General features: G+C 34.2%; 1 protein-coding gene across 2 annotated transcripts in view; it reads left to right on the forward strand.

The window, feature by feature from the left end:
- The window catches only part of RAD54B (RAD54 homolog B (S. cerevisiae)), a 96091-nt gene that overhangs the window by 50414 nt on the left and 33792 nt on the right, over positions 1–11885 (forward strand). For both annotated transcript variants that reach the window (XM_012643567.1, XM_012643568.1), the window contains 3 exons: positions 3148–3342; positions 5764–6045; positions 9621–9783. In XM_012643567.1, coding sequence (XP_012499021.1) covers positions 3148–3342; positions 5764–6045; positions 9621–9783 — 640 coding nt within the window. The remainder of the gene's footprint in view (positions 1–3147; positions 3343–5763; positions 6046–9620; positions 9784–11885) is intronic.

Below are 11885 nucleotides of genomic sequence, written 5' to 3' on the forward strand. Positions count from 1 at the left end.
ATTTTGAAATAAGTAGTAATTGAATGTTCCAATCCATGAAATAAGAGCTCTGCTTATTTAGATCTTTGATAATTTGTTTCAACAAAGTTTTAAAATTTTCGGTGTGTGGGCCTTGTGTGTGGGATGCCTTTTGTTAAATATTTTTCTAAGTATTTCATGTGTGTATTTTATGGCTACTGTGAATGCAATTCTTAAAATTTTAGTTTCTAGTTGCTTCTTTGCTAGTCTATAAAACGACAGTTGATTTTTATGTATAAACCTTCCATCCTGTGACTCTGCTAAATTTGTTTTATTAGTTCTAGTCATTTTTAGATTCCCTGGGGATTATATCATCTGCAAATGGTACAGTTTTATTTCTTCCTTTCTGATCTTTGTGCTTTTTAGGCTTTTATTGGCTTATTGTAATGGCTAGAACTTCCAGGACCATGTTGAATTGATGTGGGCATCCTTATTTTATTCTTGATATCAGGATATTTCCTTTTTCTTTTCCTATTTAAGTAAATGGTGTATTTTATTTTATGTATTTTTTTGAAAAAAATAAACTTTTAATAAAATGAATGAGGCTTTTTGTAACTTTTTATATAATTCCCAAGTTACAGAAGTGTTGCAAGAATAGTACAAGGAACTGTCACATACCGCTTACCTAAATTCACATATTGTTTACGTTTCCTCGAATTTGATTGTTCATTTTCTCTCTCTGATTCATTTGAAAATAGGTTGGAGATATCCCTTATCCATTACCCTCAAATACTTTGGTGTGTATTTTCTGAGAACAGGAATACTCTCAACATAACCTCGATACAATGATTAAAATAGGAAGATTTACTGTTGAAACACTGCTATTATTTAATCCAGAATTTATATTCCAAGTTCATTAATTTTCCCAATAATGTCCTTTATAAGTTTTCCCCCCTGACCCAGGATCCAATCCAGGATCATGCATTGCATTTAGTTGTCATGTCCCATTAGTTCCTTTTAATCTGAAACAGCGCCTCAGCCTTGCTGTCTGGTGTTCCTCATGATTAGATCCAGGTGATGCAGCACTGGCCGCCGCGCCGTGTTCTTCTCATTGTGTCCTATCACATGGCACGTGTAAATGGTGTATTTTAAAAGGTAGAATATTATTTCACTTTGCTTTTTAAGCTCTGTTGTTTTGATAACTTCCTTGGTTCAGGTGTGTATTAGATAAAACACATGGTGAAGTGTTCTTCGGTAATGGGCGAATGAGATTTTATTGTTTTCAGCTAGACTACCTTTTATCCAGCCATTGAAAATCTAACATACAAGTTAGGTGAAGAGCTTGAGTTATGAAACAAAAACATTTTAATACAATTTGGTCTCACTTCTACTCTGCAGTTTTGTATTTGTTCTTATTTGGAAAAAAAGTTACAAATCATGGTCCAGCAAGTCCATTCTTGGGTATATATCCAAAGAAAATAAGTATATCAAAGAGATATTAGCACTCCCATGTTCATTGGTGCATTATATTAACATAAGTTAAGATACGGAATCAGGCCGGGTGTGGTGGCTCATGCCTGTAATCCTAGCACTCTGGGAGGCCAAGGCAGGAGGATAGCTTAAGGTCAGGAGTTCAAGACCAGCCTGAGCAAGAGTGAGACCCCATCTCTACTAAAAATAGAAAGAAATTAGCTGGACAACTAAAAATATATAGAAAAAATTAGCTGGCATGGTGATGCCTGCCTGTAGTCCCAGCTACTGAGGAGGCCGAGGCAGTAGGATTGCCTGAGCCCAGGAGTTTGAGATTGCTGTGAGCTAGGCTGATGCCACAACACTCGAGCCCAGGAAACAGAGCAAGACTCTGTCTCAAAAAAAAGATATGGAATCAACAAAAGTGCCCATCAATGGGTGAATGGATTAAAAAATGTGGTATTTATACACAATGGAATACTATTCAGCCTTAAAAAAGAAGGAAATCCTGTCATTTGTGACAACATGTGTGAACCTAGAGAATATTGTACTTAGTGAAATAAGCCAGTCACAGAAAAACAATTACTGTATGATCTTACTTATATGTGGAATCTAAAAAAATTGAACTCAGAGAAACAGAGAGTAGAATGGCAGTCACCAGTGATTGGGGTAGGGATGGGGCATTGGAAAGATGTTGGTCAAAGGATCCAAAATTTCAGTCGAGGAGGAATAAGTTCAAGAGCTCTATTGTACAACATGGTGACTATAGTTAGTATATACTTGAAAAATGCTAAGAAAGTAGATTTTAAATATTCTTACCACAAAATATGAGTATGTGAGGTAATAGATATGTTAATTAGCTTGATTTAGCCATTCCACAATAATATGTTTGGTTTTTTTTTTTTGAGACAGAGTCTCACTCTGTTGCCTGGGCTAGAGTGCCGTGGCATGAGCCTAGCTCACAGCAACCTCAGACTTCTGGGCTTAAGCAATCCTCCTGCCTCAGCCTCCTGAGTAGCTGGGACTACAGACATGTGCCACCATACCCGGCTAATTTTTTCTATATATTTTTAGCTGTCCAATTAATTTCTTTCTATTTTTGGTAGATACCGGGTCTCGCTCTTGCTGAGGCTGGTCTCGAACTCCTGAGCTGAAATGATCCGCCTGCCTTGGCCTCCCACAGTGCTAGGATTACAAGCATGAGCCACCGCGCACGGCCAATATGTTTTGATACCTATATCAAAACAGCATATTGTATACATAAATGTATGCAATTTTATTTGTCAATTAAAAATTAGAAATTACAGGTTTTTCTTTCAGAGAACTCTGTAATCTTTACTTTTCCTTGACTTGTTACTGTCAATTAAATCAGTTTGTCAAAACATGGTTTTAGATGTTTTTTCATGCTATAGATGTCGAAATAATGTCTTTAATTCCTAAAGTTTTAAAATATTTACAATGCTTATATTATTCTACTTCAATTGAGTTCATATAACTTTGTGACAATAAGAAATTTACATTTATTGTCCTCATGGTATTGCTAGCACCTGATGTGGATTTCTCAGTTTATAAAATGGTAACATGAATATGATTGAATATTGTTTCATACTATGTAATACAGTCTGATTTTTTTGTGCTTTTTTGATTGAATGTCTTTACTACTTATATATTCAAGTCATCTTTAATAATGTGGGTTTTTATTTTTATTTTTTATTCTAGTTCATTCAGCCCCTAAAGAAGTAACAGTATCCAAGGGACAAGAAGAGGAACCTGATAGCCTAGTTAAATATTTCAGTGTTGTTTGGTGTAAGGCTTCAAAGAAAAAACACAAAAAGTGGGAAGGTGATGCTGTTCTTATTATAAAAGGAAGGTCATTTACATTAAAGAATTTAGAAGGCAAAGACATTGGAAGAGGTATTGCAATATTATCTAATGTTTATGATTTGGCCTAAAATTAATATATATTTCCAATCACATAATTGAAATATAATAAGATTTTATAAGAGATAGATTAAGATGTTCATTAATTGACTTTCATGCCTCAACTGCGTATGATATATAAAATTACCTCATAATGGTTAGTGAACCATTATGAAGTATTAATCATTAGTGACAATCATATGACCTATGCTAGCTCATTGAGGCAAATCCTATCTTGTGGTTTCATTTTTTCCAAAAATAATCAGCTAACAATAGACAGTTATTTTTGGCACTTTTCTGAGATTAAGCTGTTTGTCTTGGTGTGCTTTTTTTCTTTTTTGCAGACTGCTAAGTGATTAAAATTGAAAAAGATGTTGATATCAGGAGTTGAATGATAGCTAATTTCAGTGCTACTCAATAAAATTTTGAAAAACAGAGCAAAGAGATAATGATTAGGCCTGACCTAGATTAACACATCTAAATTGCTGGTTACCATTTTTTCTGTTACAAAATGTTGCCAGCATAACACAAGTTAGCGTATAAATTCAGAATGCCTAAAACCACCTATGGTTTTTTTGCATTGTCTCTCGGTGTTCAATATTGAGAATGGCTTATAATTATAAAATCTGTTTTAAATGTTCATTCATTAAAAAATATAGTTCATAGTTTTTAATAACTGTTATGTACCAAGCACTATGCTAGGAATAAAGATTCAAAGATGATTATAATTTATAGTTTAATGGGGATAAGGCAATATAATTGATAATTAGAAAACAATAAGATAGTTGTTTCAATGAGAATTTTTACTAAGTGCAGTGGGAGCATAAAAGGACCATTTAAGTCTGCCTAGGAGGGTAGGAATAAGCTTCAGAGGGGATAGATACTGTTTAAGGTAATTGAAGGATGAATAGTTTTGGAGGTTATAGAAAAGGGGCCTATGCAAAAGGGAATAGCATATGCAAAGACACAAAGGCATCAGAGAATTCAAACTACTTCAATGTTTTAGGAATGTAGGGTATGAAGAGTAGTGACAGTAGTAAAAGTTGAAGTGGAACCGAATTATCTATAACAGAATGTTTTATTTATTATAAAAATATGGAACTATATGTACAGTATGCTCGGTGATTAGAAGAATTAAAAAGAAAAATTTATACATTTCATATTGTTGGTTAAAGTAAATTGGGCTAGATTTTTAGAGAATTTATTCATGCACTGGTGTTTCTTGAGTGAAATTATGTTCTAAATCCAGCTAGAGAGGTAAAAATTATCAAAATTACTCTGGAATATCTCTTACTGATCAGGTATAGTATGCATGGTTTTATGAATGTGTAGTTTATAATAAAATGATCTTTCAGTTGCAAGTAGCAAAAAAATGCAAATTAGGCTTAAACCATTGAGTTTTTGCCCCGACTATCCAAGTAGAATCACCTGAGGTGCTTTTAAAAATGCCGATGCCCAGGCCCTGGCCCTGAGTCCCTGATTTATTTGGCCTGGATGGTAGGGAGAGGGACTGGGCATAGGTATATTTTAGGTTGCCAGGAGATTCTAATATCTGGCCAGATGTTGAGATCTACTGGTTTAAATAATAAAGGGATTATGTTGGTTTTCAAAATGAAAACATCCAAGCATAGGACTTTGCTATTTAATTTTAACATTAATAAATGTATCAACCTGGAGTTAATTTTGTAAGTTATATAATCCAAGCAGTTTTTCTTTTAAATAAATTTGATATAAAAGGGAACTTGTGGCCTTGGGGCCACATGTGGCCATCTAGATCCCCAAGCGTGGCCCCTCGACTGAATCCAAACTTCACAGAACAAATCCCTTTATTAAAAGATTAGATTACAAAATATCTCACTTTTTATTGAAGTGCTAGAAGTTGAAGTATCAGTGGGCTCTGGCCACAACTGTATTTTTACTTCACTATCTCATGTGGAACAGTAGGTACTAGTTGTGGTAGCAGTTGCTCTAATTCTCTTTCATGTTTCCAGCTGTATTTAAGTTGAACTAGAGATACCATGGTGTTTCTTTAGTTTATTTACACGAAGGGAGGGTCCATATAGCCTATCGAACTATTAGTATTTTCTTGGCTTAATTTTTCTAAATAAGAGATGGCAAAACTTTAAAGAGTACAATAGACTGTATTTTCAATAATAAAAAACAGTCTTGTTTTCTCTAAAGCATGGCTAATTTTTTTTTTTTTTGTTATATACCAAACATGTTAACAAAGCATGGCTAATTTTTTTTTCCCCACTAAAATGATAAAGTATGTTTCCATTCTGGCTACTGAGTTATATGGGACTATTTACATTCAAAGCACGGTTTATATGCTGTATAGTTACGGGAAGGTGACTATTGTGTCATTTTAAATATGTAAGTTAATTCAATTAATCTTTTTTCTTTTTCAACTTAAAGGCATTGGATATAAATTCAAAGAGCTCGAAAAGATTGAAGAGGGCCAAACACTGATGATTGGTGGAAAAGAAATAGAAGTCATGGGTATAATCTCTCCAGATGACTTCAGCAGTGGCAGGTGTTTTCAGCATGGAGTAGGAAGTCCTGCTATCCCAAGTTCTTCTCAGGCTTCTAGGAAATGTTTCTCTAACCCTTTCAAAAGTGTCTGTAAACCAAGTTCAAAGGAAAATAGCCAGAATGATTTCCAAAATTACAAACCACGCCATGATCCACATACACCAAGTAAGATTTGTAAAATAATTTGAATATTCTGGTTTTACTTTCAAAAGATTTTTGGTATGTGAATTTGAAGTTTAAATTTTTTTTTTTAAGTTTTTAGGTAAAAGTATAAATTTTTCTTCAGCTACACAATCTGACATAAGGGATAATGTTGAAGTTGAATAACAGTATAGTTTGGGAATTATTTCATATATAAATGCATAATCCTGGCTGGGTGCGGTGGCTCACGCCTGTAATCCTAGCACTCTGGAAGGCTGAGGCAGGCGGATTGTTTGAGCTCAGGAGTTCGAGACCAGCCTGAGTAAGAGCGAGACCCCGTCTCTACTAAAAAAAAATAGAAAGAAATTAGCTGGACAACTAAAAATGTATATAGAAAAAATTAGCCGGGCATGATGGCGCATGCCTGTAGTCCCAGCTACTTGGGAGGCTGAGGCAAAAGGATTGCTTGAGCCCAGGAGTTTGAGGTTGCTGTGAGCTAGGCTGACGCCACAGCGCTCACTCTAGCCAGGGCAACAGAGTGAGCCTCTGTCTCAAAAAAAAAAAAAATGCATAATCCCAAGAATAGAGTAATCAAAATACATGTGTTGGAGGAAATATATCTAAACTGTAGATGTATACGTACACATCTGTAATTTTGAATAAAACATATTTTTAGTAAAGAGAAAAATTAGTAAATTTATGAATCAAGATTAGGATTATACTTCTGATTTGAAGATTATATGCCCCAGTCACAAGCATTAGCATATTAAAATATTGAATGGTGAAATATCATGCAAAGAATTCAAATTTTACTGGTGAAAGTTCAATTCAATGAGTTAATTTTCCCATTGATGAATCTAATTTTAAAAATCACATTAAATGAATGAAACTTAACCTGTTTCTCCTTGTTCTTTTATTTGACTGTTCACTTAGCAAGTATTTATTGATTGCCTTTTATGCAGTGGGCCTAGAGATAAAACTGTCATCACAGAGCTTCTCATTAGTGAGGAGGACAAGTAAATGTGAATGAAAATACAGTGTAGTGGATATAGAAGTTGGGAGATATAGAGTAATAGAGTAGGCTTCTTTCTTAACAGTAGCAAAATAAAAGTATATAAAGTAATAACTGGATTTCCTCCTTGTAAGTATTATGGAAATATAAGTTTTGAGATAAAGGGGTCTTTGAGATCATTTAGATCAGTCCCCACATTTGAAGAAACTGAGGGCCAGAAAGATGAACTGACTTACCTAAATTCAAATAATCAATGGCTTTATTGGGGCAAAAACCCAAATTAAAAACTTTTAGGCCGGGCGTGGTGGCTCACGCCTATAATCCTAGCACTCTGGGAGGCCAAGGCAGGAGGATTGCTTGAGGTCAGGTGTTCGAGACCAGCTTGAGCAAGAGTGAGACCCTGTCTCTACTAAAAATAGAAAAAATTAGCTGGATGTCATGGTGCATGCCTGTAGTCCCAGCTACTTGGGAGGCTGAGGCAGGAGGAAGGCTTGAGCCCAAGAGTTTGAGGCTGCAGTGAGCTATGATCACATCACTGCACTCTAGCCCCGGTGGCAGAGTGAGACCCTGTCTCAAAAAAACCCAGAAAAACAAAACCAAAACAACCCCCTCCTAGTTCTGTATTAGCTTATTCCAAAGACTTAGTTGAAATATAGAGAGTAGAAGCTTATGCTTCTGAATTTTCTCTATTTATACAAATATTTTGCCTGTACCACCAGCTCTTTTAACAACCCTCCTTCTCCCCTTTATTCTTCTTTCTCTTTGTACTTCCCATTACACAATAGAGGGCTGTGGGAAACTGCAAACTATTCTGTGCTTATTCAAAGATATGAGTTAGAGTCATGGTTTTTGCCACTGAACTAACTGGTTCTTTGACCTCTTGGAGGTAGGCAACTTACTAATGTTTTGCCTGCTTGTATGTAAAACGTGGGTCCTAATAAACACCATAGAGATTTAAAGTGCCTAGTATTAATATTTATTTTGTCTAATAAATATTTATTGAGTGAATGAAAAATTTTATTGTGACATTTATGTGTGTATGGGTATGTAAGTATGTATATATATGTGTGTATGTAATATATGTGAATATATTTGTGTGTATATGTGTGTGCTTATGTATATATAAACACTTTGTATAAATGGTTGATTATTCTCATTTATTTTACCATGCCAAGGACAGAATTAGGTTATAGACTTAAAACTAATGCATGAGAGATTTTGTTAGCATTAAATAATGTCTCATCATTGTGAAGATAAAGAGGCATCTTAAAATTTGAAGTAGTGTTCCATTATTGTGGCTGTTTAGGTTTAGTTTTCTTGAAGATGGCTTAATAATCCTATAGTTGACTTAATAATTAGATGACTTAATAATCCTATAGTCCTTCTTGCTTGACCAGTATATGATTTTTCACTACTATCTTTTTCCTTGTCCTTTTTAAAAGATAGGAAAAATATAGGGCATTTCTTGGTTGGAAGTCCACGAGGAATACACTCTTGCTTTGCTATGGGGATATAGGGAAAAGCCAAGGACTAAATTTTCCATTTTCTCTTCCTAATCCTCTACCTAACAGGAATTGACCTGAAAGCTGAAAGTTCCTTTCAGTTCCTTACTTAGAAACCTAGGAAAACTTTTCCCATGGGTAATTGCTTAGAGTAAACATGACCAAACTCTTATTCCCGTGACTGTATATTTCCACATTGATGGATATTTATTTAATATACTGAAACCTGTTTCTTTTTATCTCCCCTTCTCCTCTGCTTGTCCTTCTCTTTTTCTTTTTCTTTTAATCAAATTCAGTTTTTAACCATGATGTAGACATGTATGTACTCCCAAAATAATTTTGATGGGTTTATTATCTTACTTGAGATTTATCACTTGGAATCCACTAGTTATATTTGATTTTGCCTTTTTGGCTGATATTTTAGTAAATATTTTAAATTGTGTTAGCATATTTCTGAAGAATTACATTGCTATTTGATGGTTACTTCATGCTGCTTTACAAAGGTTCATGAACTTGACATTCATGAAGTAGTAATTAACTTTAAGCAAATAATGATGACTAAGTCAGTGGAAGATTTGTCATCCTTTCTCAGTTCTGACTGAGTAATGGTCATTATTAGTGTGTACAGGACTGAAAATATAGAGAGCTTTTATGTTAAGTTTAGGAAGCCTTTTCAGAATGAGAAGCTGTGAGCCTTAGAAAGTGCATCCTGGCAAAATTCCAGCCTGTTCTTTCAGTTGGAAATAGTTCTCTTTGCTGTGAATACTGAACTATTGAATGTTGTGGTTTATTGAAATCCTTGTTAGACAATAGTGAATTTTGGTGGTTTCTAAGCAGTTTTGGGCATATGAAGTTTGGAAGCCTCTTTGTAATTCTTTACGTGAAATCATACATCAATAAGGTATGAGATCATCTTTTTAAATTTTGTACCCTTGCTTAGCATTAGTTACTAAAGTTTGGATATTTTTTGGCTACAACTGATGGCAAGTAGTTCTATCATAGGAATAATGGAGACAAAATAATGTTAGTTTTGGACAAAGTGAAGTTACAAAACATTTATAATTGTCCTTTTACCATTTTTTAAGATTCCCTTGTTATGCCACGACCAGACAAGAATCATCAGTGGATGTTCAATAAGGACTGTTTCCCTCTGGTAGATGTAGTGATAGATCCTCACCTTGTATATCATCTTCGACCACATCAGAAAGAAGGAGTCATATTCCTTTATGAATGCGTGATGGGAATGAGGTAGGAAAATAAATCATTTGGTTAGTCTAATCTGAGTTTTAATTTAACTTGTAACATAATACTGGTTTTCTAAGAAGAACCTGATATTATTAATATAATGAATCTTGATAATACATCATGAATTTTAATTGGTAGGAAAGGTGAGTAGTACTTAATGTGTGCATTTATTCCAAAAGTGGTTCTTGGTGGATGCCATGTGCCAGACTCCTCCCAAAGTGTTGAGATTACAGGGGTGATCCTCCATGCCTGGCCCCATGTCAGCTCTTTCTTTTGGAGATCTTATCTCAGTTGGCCCGAGAATCATCTTTGATTTCTTCTCTCTCACCTTTGACTCTAATTAAACCTGAACTTTTAATTATTTTAATCTCCTAAATATCATTTGATCTGTAATCTTTTCTGACATCCCACTGCAGCAGGTCTAGTAATTGATGTCATTTTATGTGGCCTATTGTAATGGCTCCTAACTTGTATATCAGCTTCTGATGCTTCTCACATCTATTCTACTTATAGCCACCAGCTTGAGTTTTCTGAAAAACAATTTTGAATGTGGCATTCCCTTACTTAAAATCATTCAGAGACTTTCAGAATTTAGAGCACTGTTTCCCAGTCTGGTATCCCCACGCCACTGGTGGTATGTGGGACCATTTTGAGGTATCAAATGGGTAAGCCTTGTTTTTAATTTTAATAATACTATATTTAGTTAATGAATTATTAGAAAAATTAAACTTTTGGATTCACAAATTATGCTTAGAAAGAGTTTTCAAATAAAGTTAAGTTAAAAAATGAGTTGATTGAAAGAAAAATAATAAATAAGTAATAACATGGCAAAAAATTGTGATGATAGTCATTACAGACTGATGTTTGGGAGATGCTGATTTACAAAATACAATCTAAACTCTCAAGGATTAGTCTCCTCATCTTTTGTTTTCTACCTACCTTACTGGCTTCATATTTTTGTATTTTCCTGCTTGGCATTCAGTTCAAGCTCCAACTGTATAAAACTGCCCAATTAGTGTAAGTAAATTCCTATTTACCCCTTAAAATTCTGCTTAAGACACATCTTATCAGCAAAGGCTCCCTACTTGTTCCCTTCCCTCTACTGTGAAAGAATAGATCTCTATTTTCTCTCTGCTATTCACTAAATCTCATTTGGCTGACATTTGGTCCTGCGTTGGCAAATTGCTGATCTAAAACAATAATAGTGGTTGTAATTCATGTTTATAATTTTTTTCTCTATACCTTGAAACGAAAAACATATATAAAATTGCATATTGGTTCTTATTTCTACAAAGAAGAAGTAAAATTAATTAACAAACCACAATTGATCCTCGAACAACTTGGGAGTTAGGGGCATCAACTCCTCTGTGCAGTTGAAAATCTGCATGTAATTTTTGAATCCCCAGGAACTTAACTATTAATAGCCTACTGTTGACTGGAAGTCTTACTGATAACATAAATAGTTGATTAATACATATTTTGTATGTTATATGTATTATATACTGGTTTCTTACAATAAAGTAAGCTAGAGAAAAGAAAAAGTTACTAAGAAAATCATAAGGAAGAGAAAATATATTTATTATTTATTAAGTGGAAAATGAATCATCATAAATGTGTTCATCCTCATCATCTTCATGCTGAGTAGGCTGAGGTGGAGGAGGAAAAGGAGAGGTTAGTCTTGCTGTCTCAGGTGGCAGAGGCAGAGGAGGGGGAGGGGGAGACAGGAGAGGCAAGAAAATCCAGGGTAACTTTTACTGAAAAAAATCTGCATGTAAGTAGACCTGCACAGTTCAAACTTGTGTTGTTCAAGGGTCAACTGTATACTTACATTTTTTGGTAATATCCCTAATTCCCTTGGACTTTATAACTTTTTAAAATATATAACACATGTGTATCTAAGGGCTTTGAAATATAAAATGGTATAAAAATACGTGGTCTTATTAATATTCCTAATAATATTTAATTTTAAGCTGCATTAATTTATGCATTAATTTATTTAGGATAACAGACTTACTAGATTACACGTATTAGATCAAGTATTTAGTGTTTAATTTTAATTTTTTTTTTTTATTTCAGCATATTATGGGGGTACAGATGTTTAGGTT

Source organism: Propithecus coquereli, unplaced genomic scaffold, assembly GCF_000956105.1.
Source record: "Propithecus coquereli isolate 6110/MARCELLA unplaced genomic scaffold, Pcoq_1.0 Scaffold2, whole genome shotgun sequence".
Lineage (NCBI taxonomy): Eukaryota > Metazoa > Chordata > Mammalia > Primates > Indriidae > Propithecus > Propithecus coquereli.